Source organism: Symphodus melops (assembly GCF_947650265.1).
Source record: "Symphodus melops genome assembly, chromosome: 1".
NCBI classification, from domain to species: Eukaryota; Metazoa; Chordata; class Actinopteri; order Labriformes; family Labridae; genus Symphodus; species Symphodus melops.
Window position 1 is genome coordinate 7,281,861 of NC_136691.1, and position 17,606 is coordinate 7,299,466.

Below are 17,606 nucleotides of genomic sequence, written 5' to 3' on the forward strand. Positions count from 1 at the left end.
AACTGAGAGGCAACATAATCAATTTATTGTTTTCAATTTATATGAGCTTCTATGAGATGTTTATTTTTGTTGTTTAAAGTCACCATGTTCATCTCTCAGTACGTTGACATTTCTTATTGACTCTGAGTGGTTTAACTTTTTGTTCCTCTCCTGTGATTGTTTTTTAGGCGTCTGAGTTTTGTTAAGTTACAACTGCTGAAAACACTGTTTTTCTGACACAGCTGCTTCATAATTAAACCAGTTAAAGACATATTAATGGGAGTTATTGCAACTTTTATTTTGAAGAAGTAGGTATTTGTAGGAAATACAGAGTATTGATTATCTAATTAACTGAGCTTTAATGGAGTTACAATAAGCAGTGACTTTCAATGACACTGTGTGGAGAGTCAATATTTACAGTGGCTCCTTCGGCCTCAAGTCACGGCCACAGCAGGCTTCATCTAATCATCTTGGACTTAAGACACCAATTGAAAGACACCTTTAGCAGATTGAGATGTGAAGTGTCACCAAGTCAAACCATTTTAGCACATTGCCTATCATAGTGGGAAAAGGACATCCACATTTAAATGATCGACTGAGCATAATTAGCAGCTGTTTTGACAATCGATCTAACACCAAGGACATTAAAAGATAGATAGATAGATAGATAGATAGATAGATAGATAGATAGATAGATAGATAGATAGATAGATAGATAGATAGATAGATAGATACTTTATTGATCCCGAGGGAAATTCAAAAAGTACAAAAAGTACAAACTCAAAAACATTCTTAACGTGCAGCCTCCCACATGTGAAAATAAACTTTTTTTAATTTTTTTGTCTTTTTTTTGTCTTTCTCTAGTGAATATCATGATATCGTATCAGACCATAAATTAAGCTGTATAAATTTCAATGAGAACTGTTCATCTTCTGAAATGTGAGAGTTTTAAGAATCTTCTAATGTAAAATATCAAAAGATGGATCACTTGTAAAAAAACAAGTTTTAATCCTTCCATATACAGCTCACAGATGTATTTTAAAGTGAACAAATTAAGTCATCCACCATTTGGACAGGTCAGGATAAATTGAACAGTCAAACTCTTTTGAATAATGGAAAATCCACATTAAACCTGTTTCAGCTTTAGCTTCCCCTAGATCCCATATGAAGTAATTACAAGCGGCGTTAGCATGTGCCTGTATGTCGTGTGGCCTCTGCTGCCGGCTGCCGAAGAGCCCTGCTTCCCATCAAGAGCTGTAATGGAAGCCAGATGTCCTGCTGTCCGTTTAAACCTCATAATCAATAGCCTCTCAGACTTTTTCTCTCTCTCTCTCTCTCTCTCTCTCTCTCTCTCTCTCTCTCTCTCTCTCTCTCTCCGCTTCGACAGCTTGTTATGAGAGGATCTGTGGAGGAATTGCATGTCTGTGTTGCAAACAAGTGGAAGTGTGCCAGGAGTGAGATTAACTAATTGGATTCCCCACATGAATTTGTTTTAAGGAGGAGGTGGTGGAGAAGGGTGCGAGGGAAGGGAAGTGATCCCTCCCTATAGCCTCAACAAGCCACATGACACTGCAGGCTTGTTCCTCAGGCTCCCAGACATCCACTCCGGGATTCCTAGAGTGATGGAGGGAGGGGGATTCCCATGAAAAAAAAAAGAAGAAAAATCTGTCCAAATAAATAACCTGAAGTGGCACTCACAATGACGCAGTGCATCTCCATTTCCTGCGACTGTTTCCTGCAGCCAGACAGGGTCGCTTATATCTCAATCCACGAGCTGGAGTCAGGGGAAACATTATTGACTACATGACTCTTTGGAGCAGTTTGAGGGGAAGAGAGGGGTTTATGTACGACGCAGGGTTACTGCAGGAAGAGGCAGAGGTGCGGTGATTGGAGTGTGCAGGTCGTGACCTCCAACTTGTAATGATCACCTGATGGATGTAGTGAGTCTGAGGTCAACCATGTGTCAGAGGAGAACAGTGAAGAACAGGGAGAGTGGAGGGGAGGTAGAGTATGAACGGCATCAATGAAAATAGAATATATTTATTGTCAGTGTACATGGACATGTATGGAAACATTTTCACTCACCGGCTGAGCAAGGTCCCAACAGGAAACAAGTTGATGAGTTTAGGACATTCATACACAGAACCAACATATAGCACATACAATTTTAAATTATTGTGCTCAGGGTTAAAATCAGAATACTGCACTTTAAAATATTGCACAATTCCTGAATGTGGTCAAGAAGTTTTAGTCCACTGGTCAAATGAAAAAAACACTGACTTAAATGATATGACACCATCCACTTACTCCTGATGTTCTTGAGAGACAAAAAGACCTGAAAGGCATTTTTTTTAACTTCTTTTTAACTAACTTGTCAAGAAGAACTATAAAATGATAACAGAAGTTCCGTAAAAGAAACAATGACTTCGTGGGGAGTTTTAAATGGACATCAAATGGAGGTAGTGCTGCAACAGTAAAAAAAGAAGAAGTTACATTTCACAAAGTCAGCTTCAATTTACAGACAATCCTAATTTAAATCCTACACAATTTGTTCGTGATTATCCAGAACGAAATGAAACGAATGAAATGAAAAGTAAAATTTACAAACATTAGCAAATACATTCTAAATGTTGCAATGATGACAACATACGTTTGGTGAAGCCATGTGTACGTTATGTGATTCCATTAAGATTTCGACCCAGTGTTTCAGGCATACAAATCATTTTGAAGTTGAGACGATTTTCATGGATTGAGATTTAAAACAGCCGTTTACCTGAACTACTTTTTTTGGAAGTTGAATAAAGAAGAAGATGCTGAAAAGTGACAATAAAAAATCTGTATTGCTTAGTGTTAAAGTGTGCACATCCAATGTACAAAGGACTAAATCCTCTAAGATGGCGGCTCAGGTTCCAGTCCAACCTGTGGCTCCTTTCCTGCATTTAATTCCCCACTCTCTCTCTCTCTTCCTGATTTCTGGCTCTATCCTCTGTGCTATCTCTACACCTTATTGCACTGTGTGTGTGTGTGTGTGTGTGTGTGTGTGTGTGTGTGTGTGTGTGTGTGTGTGTGTGTGTGTGTGTGTGTGTGTGTGTGTGTGCGCGCGCAGATTTTAATAGGAGAGGAAGGAACTTGTTTTTGTTGCAGGCAATAAATTAAATTATTTTTGAAAAAGCTTGGACTATATTATATTTACTGAGATCAGTTTGTTCAGGCCATGTCAGAGCCACTGTTTCATTTATGCATTCAAAACGTAGTAGCTCATGTTGTTAAAAATAGAACCATCCTCTTTGAAAGTGATATCCCCGCTGTGACTGAGTGCAGTTTCAATAAACAGACTGTATCCATGTCTGTACACATATACATATATATACTGTTGTCTAAGAGCTCCTTTAAACAGAGCATGCAGGGCCGGTCCTGATGAGGGCCTCTGGGAGAGGAGCAGCAGATTTGGACCTAGGGTTGAGGCCGGATTGGGAATAACTACATCTCTGCTGATAAAGACAGCTGGCTGTGGTGACGCTCAGTAAAGTTTTATAGTCAGATACGCACAGATGATTAGGCCAGCTGTGCAGTGTCATATATTCCTAAACAAACCCTGCAGGAACTGAACTCTCACCCCTTTGCACATATGGGTTACAGGGCTTGCACTCACACTCTTATTCATGCACTTAATATGTGCAAACATTACGCATGCACACACACATCCCAGAAACAAGAAAGTCACAGTGTGATTGCATGCTAACGCTTGCACTATGTGACCCTTGTTAAAGCAGAATAAATCACCTCCAAGGCTGCAGTCTTGGCTTTGCTGTGACCACATTGATGCAAAAGAGGGCCGTAATTATGATCCCTCACCCGAATCTGAATCTTTCTGACTAATCAGTTATAAGGAAGTGGGAAGGATGTGAAACTGAGACGCACTTTCTATAAATCACCTGTACACTCTCACTTGTACAGTATGTTGCTGTGGTGACAGGCGTGTGGCCCTTTCTCTGGTCCAAACAGTTTCGATCAAAGGAGCTGTACAAAAACTCGAAACCTCTGCAGCGCTCTCCACCGTCGCTCTGTTTATTTTGGAACAAGAACAAGATAAACCCAAGTGATGTCTTATTTATTTTCCTGCTCTTGCCCTCTCCTCCCGTAACGAGCTGAGTGGTGGAGAAGAATTCCCCCTTAATCCATCAGTATCAGTCCGAAGTGTGTCTCCTCTGCAGTGTTGACACACACTAACATACACATGTAGGTGCATAATGGAGTGTGACCAGGTCTGATTCTACAACTCTGAATCAGATAATAAGGGGCACGATCAGATTAAGCAAGGGAGCGGGTGACATGCCTGATTGTGATTGGTTCCCGGGGTGGCCTGCCTTGGACTTAAAGAAACAACCATGACTTTGTGTGGTTTTTGAAATATTTAAATGACAAAAATATCTTTCTCTCCGCATGCCTCCTCGTGTTTTCTTCTTTTAAAGGTTATGTTTTGCAATATGACCCTGTTAAAAAAAAAAAGAACTCTGATCAGTTTCCCTGTAAATGATAACATCTTGTGTCTAGTCATTTTCTGAATAAACGGGCAAAAACCTTGACGGACCTTTCACATCATGATAAGCAGGCATGAAGTTCAGCTTGTTGTTCACTGGGCGGTGTTTCGTTTGAGCTGTTCTCCATAAAAAGGCATCTGCAAGCCACGATAAGCACTGAAAAAGAGGAAATGAGGAAACCTCAAACTATAGTCAGCAGAGTTAAAATGCAGAGTTTAAAAGGGTCTAGAGGGAGGCCAAACAGGTAACCTGAGTTGCATCATGTGTTGGGTTGTAATGTGCGCTGGAGAAGATTTTATTCACCTTTTGTCTTTTTTCTCTTCTTGCCGCCCAAGAAGAGAAAATGTGGGAAGAATAAAAAAGTATACAGCTTTATTATGTGCATGGATATCACATAGGTTTAGGATGTGGATCATTTTGAAATGCTGCAGGCTTTGTGTTGAGAAAACTGATGCGTGTGATTGTTCTCCCTCCATTTTTTAAACTGAATGAATAACTTGCCAAGCTTTTTTAAGTAATGACACCACTTTACATCAACTTGTTATGTCAGTCCAGTCATGTCACATTTTAAGGCAGGGGGAGAACTTAATTTGAACCAAGTCAAGCTTTTTAGAGTGTAACCAAACTTGAAGTGTCCCTACTTTGAAATTTGTAAATAAACCGTAAAATCTAACCTCATAATATGATATTCTCATCACCAGTACAAATAATAATTTCATGCTCCTGAAAGCCAGTACTGAGGTCGAAACATCCGAGCAACTCTGTCATTTGCACGCACAAAATGTCAACCTGATCTGATGCTTTGGACTCAAACATACGGTTAGTCTGAAAGCCACAGGCAGTTCAGCCCTGGTCTCAGAGAGCCCAGTGAAAATTTGCTGCTGATGACAGGTCATGTGAAAAAATATGAAGTTCTTTTTACATCCTTTCCTTTGTGTTTGCATCTCAGCGGGCAGCGTGAGCCCGGCCGTAATCCCCCTCCCAGAGTGGAGATCACTCAATGAATTCAGCCTCTATGAAAACAGGCAGGCGGTCGGACTGCTGCCATTTCATAGCCCTAATTAATACCAAACCTCTGAACCCTTCACAAATTATAGCGTATACCACACAGGACTGGCTCAGGACAACCGTCTGCTGCCTGCAATAAAGCGGTTCCTTCACTGCCACATTAAAAAACAGGGCGGTAGGTCAGAAAACGCTCAGATTATAAATGATTACTGATTACTCTGGGCTGTGTTTTATTTGAGAAAGGTGATGAAAGAGAAGTCAAAAAGGACCAAATCTACACTTTAAGAGTCGTCCAAGGACAACTGGGAGAGCCTTTTTTTGTCTTCTTTTTTGGTGGTGGTGGTGGTGGTGGTGGTGGGGGGGGGGCTTCTGTTCAGGCCACCCCGCAGTGCCTTGCTGGCTGTGGTCGGCAGTCGATGCAGAAGTAGGTAACTCTGGAGCCAAGGTGGAGTGAGAAAGGAAGGGAGGAAACTCGAAGAGAAACCATGAAAAATGTGGAGCATGAAAATGTCTCCCTTGGTTTATGGCAGCACTGCTTAGCTTCCAAGAGAAACACATCTTTAAATTTAACTTGAGATGTCTTTTTTTTCTTCTTCTTCTTCTTCCACTCCCAAACGTTGGCAGGGACCCGGGTTCTGAAAGTGAGTCCAAGAGTTTGGAAACTGCGACCATGTTAAAAAAGCACTCAATAATGTGGCTTTTTTTTGGATATGTGGCGACAGCTTCTGTATGAGGGGGCTCAGCTTTCAGCGATGGCGAACATGTTTGGTGCGTTTGCAGCTGCAGAGCCGTTATCGGTGCCAAATGTTCAGAATAACACATGATTTGCAAACTGAAAGGATATCAACTGATGAATTTCACTGAAATATTCTGCCGATTTTTTAGTTTCACATGCAATACATCAAAAAAGCTCTCATGTGCATCTAACTCCATTTTTCCTACTTCACACACACTCTTTTATAATCCTGTTAAGGGAGAGAAAATCCCAACAGTGTTTGGAATAAGAGGCCATAAATAAAAGACTTGATACCAGTTATTCCAGTGAATTGGCCTGAAATGACGGGGGCGGCTGGAAACGTTTGGCCTGCTATCAAATTAAAGGTTTTCTACCATGTAATAATATTTTGCTAGTCTCAGGAGGAAGTCGTCTCTCATGCTGATGATTCAGAGCTCATTTAGGGAAAGAGCATCCAGCCGATGTCATAAATCAGTGTCTGATGGAACAAACATACCTCAGAAGGAAACAGAGCCACCTCCAGAACATCCACACTGACTCATCGAGCTGCTGCAGTGACTGAATCAAACGCTCCACCGATCATCAACACATTTTCTGGCCTTGTAATCAGATGAACATGATCCAAAAGTTAACACCTCTGTTTGCACAAGTTGCCAAAAACATGAATTGCAATCTGCAGAGAGATTCAAACATAGTTGGCAAACAAACTGAACTATATTGCAAGGAATCTGAGTGCTCCTACTTAAGTACTGTATCTACTCACATATTTATAAGCAATACAGATACTTTACATGACCACTTTCCGTTCTCTGCTACTTTATTTTTTTACTACATTTTAAATAACAAAATCAAGAATAATACTTCCTCGCTTAAGAAAAGTAATTGATTAGTTTTAATCTCATAAATCAATCAAAGTGTTTTTAAAAAAGAAATATTTCACATTAAATGTGATTGTATTCTGGTCTCTTCACCGCTTTATGACAGGAAGCTAAATCATTTTGGTTTGACGACAGAACAATAATCTCAGGACGTCAAACATGCCAACATATTAAACACCATTTAAAGCTCCTGTGACTTTAGTTGCTTATGAAATAGAGTGAAATCAACACATACAGTATGTCTCTATATTTCCTACAAAACTATATAACGTCATCAGGAACAAGAATGATTATTAGTACAGTTTCATTTCTGACGCCTAAAAACCACAACCACGAGGTATGTGTCAGACAAGTCGCTATAAACAGCCTACCAGGTATTCTTTACAATGGTCACAGCACATATTAACCATGAGTTATACATTTGATGATTTTACAAAAGCAGGATGAGGTTGGGTTTTTTTGTTGTTGTTTTTTTTCAGAAAACCAACAGAGGTGTTGTGATAATTAAGTTACGTAGGACCATCATCATATTTTCCAAAACCGTGTTAATTTTTGATCCAGTGATTTTTACAGTACTAACAATTTTGGAAGAAGAAGAATTCATTATTTATTACAAAAGAAGTATCTTATTTTGTCATCCTAATGCCAACTTTTACTTCTTAAAGTTAATTTTTTCGTTACATTTTTATACCACTTCAGTTAACTTTTTACTGTTGTTCTGGAGTATTTTTTTACAGTGTGCTATAACCAGTCGTTAAAGGAAGGCCACCCATGTACTAGTTCTACTTAGAAATACTTATATTTTAATTATGGCTGAAGAATTAAATTTTTCTCATCAATTAGTGTACAGTTGCATAGAGCATTAACTTTTAATTTTTGACGCTGCATTTTTTTAAAAAGTAATTTTTGTGCTGGACTTTGACACATTTGGTGTTTGTCTTAACTCGGCTATTGCTTCAGTAAAGGATCTGTGTACTTCCTCCTCCACTCCCTACATAGTCTTCAAACTTTCACATCATTATTATCGTCATGACAAGCGGTCCCATTATCATCACCATAATCTCCTTCATGAGGAAGAAGCTGAACGACTGACCCAAACCTCCAACTTTTCTGTGTACATCGACTGCACTTTCTCAGGCACTCTTTGAATTATGTTGCTGCCTCTTTGCCTCCCTTTCCTTTCGGCAGCGCTGCAGACTCTCAGGCCTCTTCTGATGCATTACGACAGAAAAGGAGAAGTCTCCATCAGCCGATCAAACGGCCTCACAGATAATACCTCAAAGTGGCGAAGACGTCACAGCTTTTAGTCCCGTTAATCCCTCAAACGACTGCAGACAGAAACACCCTCCTCTGATGTGATTTGTTTTACACAGTTACTTTATCAAAGCGTTAAATATTGGGCCAAATCTGCACGGGCTGGTATGTTTTATAGGTTGCCCTGTCCCGGGTTGCCATGAGGGACGTATAGGACAGCTTTTAATGCAGGGGGGAGGCTGACATTAAATACAGGCCAGATGGACTTTCTCCTATCCTGCTCATAAAAGTCCTGAGGACAGTTCACAAATCAAGGCCTCTCAGTATTATGTTAAGCGTTTGGGTTGTTATTGTTATTGTACATTTGCAAATACTAATGTAATTTATGGCGTTTTCAGGCATAACTCGAGACTCAACCCACCCAGACATCTAATATGCAAGTGTTTAACAGTTAATATCGAGGTGATAAAGTGCCCAGGACATTTTACCACCTTCCATGGAAACAGTAGTTGTAACTCCGACACTTTTCATCCAGTGGGTTGAAGACAATGAATTCAGACCAGTGTATTCTACTTCAGAAACTGCGCTGGATTTTGGGGTCAGAATATCTCAGCAGCAGCAGGTTAACTGTACAGCCAGAAGAGGGGAGAAACAAAAGTGAAATTCAAGATGCTAAGCTCAAGCGGAAAAGCTGCGGCTCTCTGGGGGTCAGTCGTCTTTCCGGAGGAGAGGAAAGTGGACCCCGTAGCGGAGGGAGTCTGCGGTGGTCCTGCTTTTTGGGTCACTCACTATGATGTTTCTGCTAACATGACGAAAAACACCGCAGGGCTTTGAGTTTCCTCTCTGAGATATAATACGATAAAAAGTACAGTAAAAGGTGTTAACAGAAGAAATGACATCATTATTTAGCTAAAACATGATTTGTAGTGTTTGAAAGTAAATCTTCTGACGTTTTGATATGGCTTTACACTTTAATATCCATTTTACATTGAAGAGCTTTGTTATTTCACATAAAAAAAACAAATCATCTGTTTATAATTTGGTTAAATTGTCATTCATTATTTTAACATAATCCATAAAATAATCTGAACCCGTCATGTTTGAACACTGCAGCATGGCCTTATGCTGATTAAACAGATGATAAATTCAGGTCTTGAATTATAAACAGATTTTTTTTAAATGACTGTCAAAGTGTGTCAATCGTATTACTGAAAGATGCATGAGTGTTTGAATAAGTATAAATACTGCAGTGGTCAAATAAATAACTACAACTAAAGGTGCGTGCAAAGGTTTCATAACGCACTTAGCAGAAGCTAATGCACTGTTCATGCAGAAAGAAGGCCCATTTTACAATAAAACAATATGATTATACAAGTTGCAGCTAGCACAGATGGAGATCTACTGTCCTCACTGCTTTGTTTTTTATTTAACATACTGCATCTTGTAATGCTTTGATTTTTATTATATAATCAGAAAGCAGTGACTAATTTAAAAAAAAACTTGAAGATGGAAATACTCAAAGTATGCATAATCACCTCATAACTAAACTGAGGTACAGAACAGTAAATGTACCTCCACCACAGCTTAGCCCTGATGCTCAGACTCCTTCATGTCCTCAGAGTTTCCCTGCAGTTTACTATTCTCTGCACGTTGTTGGAACTTTATGTTAGACACGGGGAAAAACATGTTTTTTTGTGTGCATACACAATAGAAAATGAAAACAAACAGCAATGAACACCTCGCTGTTTTAATTGCATTTTAGCATTTAGACCCTCATGTGCAGATTCAACAAAATGAAGTTACTTAAATGATGAATCGTAAAAATCCTCTTCTGAAGAAAGAAATGAAAAGACACATATTTGTCTTTTTGACGATGATTCTTTAGGGGAAGTTTGAACTGTGTTTGCCTTCCTAAAATCTGATGTTTTAAAAATATTTTTATTGAAGTTAAATGTTTTTTGGGGGGAGTTTTCCCTTATCCAAATTATAACTCCAAAGATAGTTGGTGACAGATTTGGGATTTTTACTATAAAAAAAAGGTCTGTCTCCCTTTACTGTGTATACTTTGACTTTTCACACTGAAGATACATTGTTGTAACCAAACTTGAACAACAACGTACATTCAGAGATGTTTAACTTAAGTACGTTTTTACTGTGGGAATTCTAGCTTGACTGCTGTCAGTAGGATGTAGCTTGGGTTGTAAATTAAAGTTCATCAGGGTCATTATCCAATCAAAGAATGTCCTGATAGATGAGGCAGATTGACCCAGAATAGATACTATATTCAGTGTGAGTCGCTTGAGCTCATAGAAACAAAGGTAAATACACTGTGTGCACATTAACTAACAATCATCTTGTCTTACACAATCTTAATGTTGCAACTTGACTGCGGCTGCTTTAGAAAAAAACACTTTACACAATAGGACTTTTCATCATTTCTTGTGCAGAAGAAACCTGACATAAAGCAGCATTTTTTGCTGACTCCACAGGGATGAATACTGGCTTTTGTTAACACACAAGTTGAACCATTTCAGTCAAAACTTCTGGAATGATGGTGGAAGTTCTGAGGAGGAGCCTTATGTGGATTTATGTATCTGAACACTTGTAAATAATTACTCTGACAGACACTGGTCCTCTTAACAGTCATGTAAAGGGAGGCAGCGAGTCATTACGTCATTAAACTGCAGATTCAATTTGTGCTGCACATGTGGCAATAATGTCGTGTTCTTCCATTTAATCATTCTGAACCATCACTATTAAACATCATGATAAGGCTGATTTGAGCATTATATTTCAACACCTCTCAGGTCAGAACAGGACTTTCTCTTCAGTCACAATAATAAAACAGATCTGAGCTGCTCTGCACAGGGAGGTTATAAGCAGCTCTATAAACGGAGGACATGTTGATTGTATCTGTGTCTGGATACATAAAATATACTCATCCGAGCTATCTGGAGCCAGTAAATGTATACAAACTATAAATTACCCAGCTTCTCCTATCTTCTCCTTCTCTCTCACTTTCTGTGCCTCATCGCACTCAGGAGGAATTTAGTTCTCCTGAAGTACACATTCATCATGAAGCTACCATTTAGTCCACTCAACCTCCCCAGTGGGAAGAAGCTCCATTTTTACCTCGTTTAAATCTCATTGATGAAATACATTTTTTGGCTTTTATAGCTGTCATTAAAAAAGTCTAAATCACTTGGCTGCAGAGTTGTTTGCAAATCATGTAATCATGCAATTTATACTGAACTTAAAAAGAAAAATGCAAATACATTTTGAATGAAACCTCAAATTCTGTGCCATAGATTCTGCCAATTTCTGTCCTGCTAAATCTGGGAAAGTGTTTCTTTATTTTGCTGGATACTTCTGATTAGTGGATACTATATATAGGCCTAAATATGCATCATCTCCCTTCTAATTGGCCTCAGTTTTTTTCTTCTTCTGTAAATGCAAAAAGAGGTCAAATAAATAAATAAAATCAAACGTGAAAAAAGCACTGTTATTTTTAGAATCAAGTCCGTTTACACTAACCTAATTGAGACTTCTGATGGAGGACGATAAATGGCCACCTGGAAATGTAATCATGAAAATAACGTTGTCACGTGTTTTAAAGTAAGAAACATTTTATTTACAATATATTCAGTGCAAGTTTTTATTAACAAAATAACACAGTAATATATCCAGAAAAAAATAAGAGGAAAAACATATATTGACACGTAAAACGAGTGGTTTATAACCTTCAAAATAAAATTCACAACCACATTATTTCCTTCAGATGAAGAAAACTTTATGCACGCGAGAGCACGTGACAGGAAAACCTATTGAGGCTGGCGGTGTCCGTTTTATTTAATTAGCAGTTTGTTTGTTTTTTCATTATAAGGAGACTGTATAGAATAAAGATTAATGTATTAAAATAACAAATTAACGGGGAAGTATTTTTCCTTAAAATGATCAAATTCATCCATGTCTTCCGAAGATTTTATCCAGGCCTGAATTCAGGTTGCAAATATGTACTGAAATGTCACTGCCGCTCCAGATAAGTTTTAACATCACACTTGAGTCCCTCTTTCAATAAAATAAACCCCGTAGTTCTTCAATAAATCGTCCTTCATATAAGTATCTGAGAGGCCGGTGTGTCTGTGACTGTGGCCGCTCCTTCCGCGGTGCTCCCCGGCGTGCTCCCACTGATGATCACGCTGGTTTTGTTTGGCTCGGAAATGTCCAAGTGTTCATCTGAGTTTTCCTCCGGAGCTTCGTCCGACTCGCACTCGCTCCTGCCCTCGCTTTCACACTCGCACTCGGACTCGGCGGGCTCCGGAGGCTCCCCGCTGCCGGGTTCGGACGCGCTCTTGTCGGGCTGCTCCTTGTCCTTGTCCTTCTGGGACTGGGCCTCTTTGGAGTGTCTCCACTTCATGCGCCGGTTCTGAAACCAGACCTTTACCTGGAAACACACATAACGACGGCCATTTATTACTCACAATATAATTGAAAATAGTTCATGTTTATAGTCTACATTAGTGTATTTATTATTCTTTAAACATTTAGCTTATAAAGTTATAACACAATAGGAATAAATATAAGCCTACGTTTTTTTAATATGGTTGATAAATGCTTTTAAAACTCGTTTCCCACTTTCTGTCCCCTTATATTCAAAGAAAAGAAAAACATTAAAGACATAATACACCTCACTTACTGCTACCAAATGGGGATAAGGAGGGATCAGAATTATTTGTCATTGGGCTTTTAAATCCCTTTTTTAATGATACAAGGTGTTAAAAACATGTCAAGTTAGTGCAAATATTGATTAAACCCTATAAGGACAAAATAGCAAACATAGATGCTGTATTCGTTAAAAAAATGAATGCAATTAAATATCATTGTTGACGTCTTACTTGTTAATTAACTGATGATGCTCAAATGTAAACAAGAACTCCACTGTGTTGCACTATTGGCTGCACCATACAGCCAAGATGCCAACAGTAATTTAAGGTCAGGACTCTGAGTTCTGCTGGCAGACAACTATTTTGTTTTGTTCTTTTTATTTTTAAAATAATAATTGAAGTGAAATGAATGCAACCTGTTTTTTTTTTCTTGTGAAATGGCTGTAAAAATTGGTTGCTGCAGGGCGAATCTATTTGCGTTGTCGTAAACCTAATGAACTGATCTATTGCTCAAATTTGTAATCATGTAAGGTTCAAACTTAGAACATCATTCACTGCAGTTTTATTTATGATTTGGGGTGTGATTGTCTTAACATGCCTTTAATGCAGTAAAGAAAATATGGCAGGAGGAGTTTAGACAGCAGCATTTTAACCTATGAGGGGTTTGTGGGGATGTATGTATTTAAAAAAGAACTATATTTAGTAAAAAAAAAAAAAACATTTTTGAAATTTAAAAAAAAAATCCAACTAATGAAAATATTTCCTCTTTATTTTGGTGTCATCTCTACTAAGGAGGGTCACAACCTCATTCATGTGTCTTTTGTTTATGAATAAAGTTATAGTTGACATTATAGTTCCTCATGAATCCTATGAAACACATATTAATAAAATCAATAAACGGATCCATGCTAATGCAGATTGTACTACGACAATAAAAGAATAAAGCATATTACAGTGACACAGTCTGAAAATACAGCAGGACCACCAGAGCACATACGAATATAAACCCATAGATTTACTAAAGATCAAGAGCACACAATTGAAACAGTTAATAATAGTAGTGATAATAATCTGAGCTCATTTGAACCTGCACACAGAAAAGGAAAATCTTGTTTATTTTGAAGGCCTGGCTGTGAGAATAAAGTAGTTGTTTTTTTTTCCCTCAAGGATTTAATTACTGATAATTGTGCCCACAATAATATAGAAGACATCTTCAAAAACCCTGAACTATTGCTGCCTAATGTGAACTAAACATGATTCCTTCTTTACCTGAGCATCCGTCAGCCCGAGCATGGCAGCCAGCTGTTTTCTGTCCGGCTTGGTGACATATTTCTGAATCTCAAACCTCTTCTCCAGTCCTTTCCTCTGCAGGTTTGAAAACACAGCCCTGGACCACGATCTCTTCCTCTTGTACGTCTGCGGCATCGTGTCTTTGGTGAGGACAGCGTATGGACCTGAAAGACACGAGAATGAGAGGTTAAATCACACCAACAAGTAGCAAAAGAGAGAACAGAAAGCAGACATACATTGACTGCAGGTGTGTCAGAGAGCTGGACCCGCTGAGGGCCCAGGTTCCTGTCTGATCCAGGCCTACAGGTGGTGTCTACCTGGGAAGGAGTCCTGAAACTGATGCTGGCCTGTTTGCCTGCTGCTGCAGCTGCTGCCTAGTGAGCTCAGCATGGAGGACGCGTCGCTCATCCCGGCTGCCTCCATGGAGGAGAAGTACTGGCTGGATGGAGGCTGAACGGGGAGATGGAGGCCTGACTGACGGTTCGAGCTAATGATGGACGTGAGATCTGTTACAAAGCGAGAGATGGGGGGTGGGTTCAGTCATGGTTCTACAGAGACCATCAAAATAAATTCCTGCTCTGGGCTGAAGGGTGGATTGCAGTTGCATGGCTGCTAATTGTAGTTGATCCTAAACTTTGACCTCTCTGGGTAGGGGGCAATAGAGTAGAGAGTTCCCCACTAAAGTGGAGATTATGAGCCTTTTGGTTTCCTTCTGCTCTAAGTGATTCTGACTTAAGGTAGACTACACATGTGAGAAGTTATAAGATGCTTGTTGTTCTAAAGTTAGACATATTTTGTCTTCTACTATCATTCAAAAATAACTTTAAGGCATTAACACAAAGCCCTATCTACTTCAGCTTCACTACAAAGATCGTATATTTTCGGGACTTTCAGAATTAAATATTTCTTCTTACCTCTTAGTGACGACTTTTCTTTGCCTTTAGCATCAAAATCTGACGACAATATCCGATCAATTCCGAATTTGAGGTCTTTGCTGGAGGGCGGGGGTCCTTGCTGGGAGTTAAACGCAGTTCTGGACATTGATGTCAGCTGTAGTCCGTGTCTGTGGTAAGGGGAAGCCGCATTCCCTCTTGCTCCGTATACAGAAGCGTCCGGAGCCACAGGACTAGGGCGCAGCGGAGAGCTGCCGGAGTGACCCTGCTGCTGCTGCTGCCGGTGAGGGTGGTGGTGTCCCATATGCACCATGAGGGCCGAAGATCCCGGGATGTTCTCCCCATCGCCAGCTTGCAAAATGTCCGCGATGCAAAAGGAAGGTTTCTTCGCAGAGTCCAAAGCGAAGCCCCCCGCGCAGTACGCAGACCACAGGCTGAAGTTTGATGCGTAAAACGGGTTGAGCCCGGCCGTGTACATCCCGCAAGCTCTAATGCGAGTCAGTTAGTTTCTCGGAAGACGATTTAAAAACACATACGTGTATGAAACAAAAACGCAGGGATAGCTTCGAAGAAGGAGATATGAGGAGTCCTCTTCGTGCCAAAATCGCTCTCCCCAGCTCTGAAATCCAAACTGTGCAGCTCCTCTCTCAAGTTCGTCCACTGACACTGATTGGTTGTTTTCAGAGCCAATGGATGTTTTGCATTCGCTCGCATCACGCCCTGAGAATGGGATGATTAGCACACGCGCGCGCGCGCGCGCACACACACACACACACACGCACACACACACACACACACACACACACACACACTAACGACTGCGGAGCAATTTTGATCCTGAGATGACGGACTGATCACTTAATCAGAACCACACAAACAAATTGCAAACGCGAACTCTCGCGTTGATATCGATTTTATTTGTGTAAATATCCCACACAAGAAGTAAACAATAAATATTTCCGTAAAGCACTTTGATCTGGAAAAAAAACCAAATATATATATCGAAGTGCAAAAAAACAAACAAACAACAAAACCAAATCGAAAACAGGGCATGTGGTTAAATAATGTACTGTAATCCGCCCAGGAGAGCTTCTATTAGCTCGCGCTCATCCTGTTTTTGATGGGCTGTGATTCGTGTTAAATGAGCGGATATTCCAGCTAGATTTGCCCTCCCCAAAAATAGAAGCTGTTTTAGTATTTTAGGATGCAGCCAGAAATCCTTATTTCTTCCGGAGCAGAGGAGGGGGGCGCTTTATAATGACTGTTAGAACTTCCCTTTTTCAATATTTGTGCAACTTTATCTCGACCTGCAAGTTGCACGGTGACGCAAATCCGTCCCCATGCTCATAATAAACAGAGGAAAACCTTCCCCCCTCCTAAAGCAAAACACAATTAACTTCAGAGGCGATACTTCATCCGCGAGGCCCCTCAGGATTCACACGTTGGGTCTGGGCCAATCCGAGTTTAAAACGAAGGCAGCTTAAATTAACACGCATTGGTTTGTACATACACTTACACATGTAATATATTAGCAGCATAAATTAAGTTCACATACTCAGTATTTTCATATATCCTGGAATACTGGCTTCTGAAGCCGCGCTCACTGAAGTCTTGATTCATGCGAGCGGAAGGCCTGATGACCCTGGCTGCCTGCTATCATGCTGTTTTCGAGTGACACTTTTCCGGGTTAAAATTAGAATGAGTTTTTTAACGTTTGCCCTCCTTTATCACGCAGTCATAACAATCCAGGGAAGAGGATGCAGCGGGACGCAGCACGCCGCCAGTTATTTCAGGTGCTGATGAGATTTTTTTTTCTTTTTCTACACTGGCAAGTATTAAAGAAGAAGTAGCAGGCCTCAAATAAGCGTGAGGGAGTTTGGACAAATCCTCACTGCAAAAAGAAAAAAAAATATTCGTTTCAAATTGTTTTTAATTTAGAAAATGTAAGATTTAAAAGCAAATTAAGTAATGACATGTATTGTGTTTTATTATATATAAAAAAGCAAACATCTTTATTTACTTCTGTGTCTCCCTTTTTTAAAAAAAGAAAGAAAATAAATCATGACACATTTCCCTTTAATGAAACCTTGGGGATGGTCAAGCTGAAACTTGAACATAAAAATATAAATAAATGGGTTCAGGAAAGAAACATCAATCGGTGAATTCATCCTATAACATATTTTTAATATTCACCCAATCAGTGGTTATATCATACACGATGGAATCAGTGTTTTCACATCAAAATCAGATTTATTGCAAGTTAAAAATAATTTCACATTGCAAGGAATTTGCCTTGGTCTGATTATGAGCAAATACAAAAAAAATCAACGTCAAAATGAGAACAAATACAAGAGATTCAAAAG

The 17,606-nt window shown here is 39.6% G+C and overlaps 1 protein-coding gene across 2 annotated transcripts; it reads right to left on the minus strand.

Annotated features, from left to right (window-relative positions):
• Nucleotides 1-11,994: 11,994 nt before the first annotated feature.
• Nucleotides 11,995-16,290, minus strand: hlx1 (H2.0-like homeo box 1). 2 transcript variants are annotated; one of them, XM_079360248.1, is made up of 4 exons: nt 15,265-16,289; nt 14,668-14,856; nt 14,330-14,514; nt 11,995-12,840 (listed from the first exon to the last, which is right to left on the minus strand). In XM_079360248.1, the coding sequence occupies exons 1-4, from the start codon at nt 15,719-15,721 to the stop codon at nt 12,508-12,510; spliced, it is 1,164 nt and encodes a 387-aa protein (XP_079216374.1). In that variant the 5' UTR covers nt 15,722-16,289; the 3' UTR covers nt 11,995-12,507. The 2 variants fall into 2 exon arrangements, with proteins under 2 accessions (XP_079216374.1, XP_079216375.1); XM_079360249.1 differs by lacking the exon at nt 14,668-14,856 and having other exon boundaries at nt 15,265-16,290.
• Nucleotides 16,291-17,606: the final 1,316 nt, after the last annotated feature.

What these genes read in the sequence shown, in the direction of transcription:
- hlx1 (XM_079360248.1), bottom strand. Translation starts at nt 15,721, where the DNA reads ATGTACACGGCCGGGCTCAACCCGTTTTACGCATCAAACTTCAGCCTG. An exon ending in GTTTCAGGACTCCTTCCCAG is followed by an intron (nt 14,515 to 14,667) that starts GTAGACACCACC and finishes CGTGTCTTTCAG; the next exon opens with GTCCATACGCTGTCCTCACC. An exon ending in TCGGGCTGACGGATGCTCAG is followed by an intron (nt 12,841 to 14,329) that starts GTAAAGAAGGAA and finishes GTGTGTTTCCAG; the next exon opens with GTAAAGGTCTGGTTTCAGAA.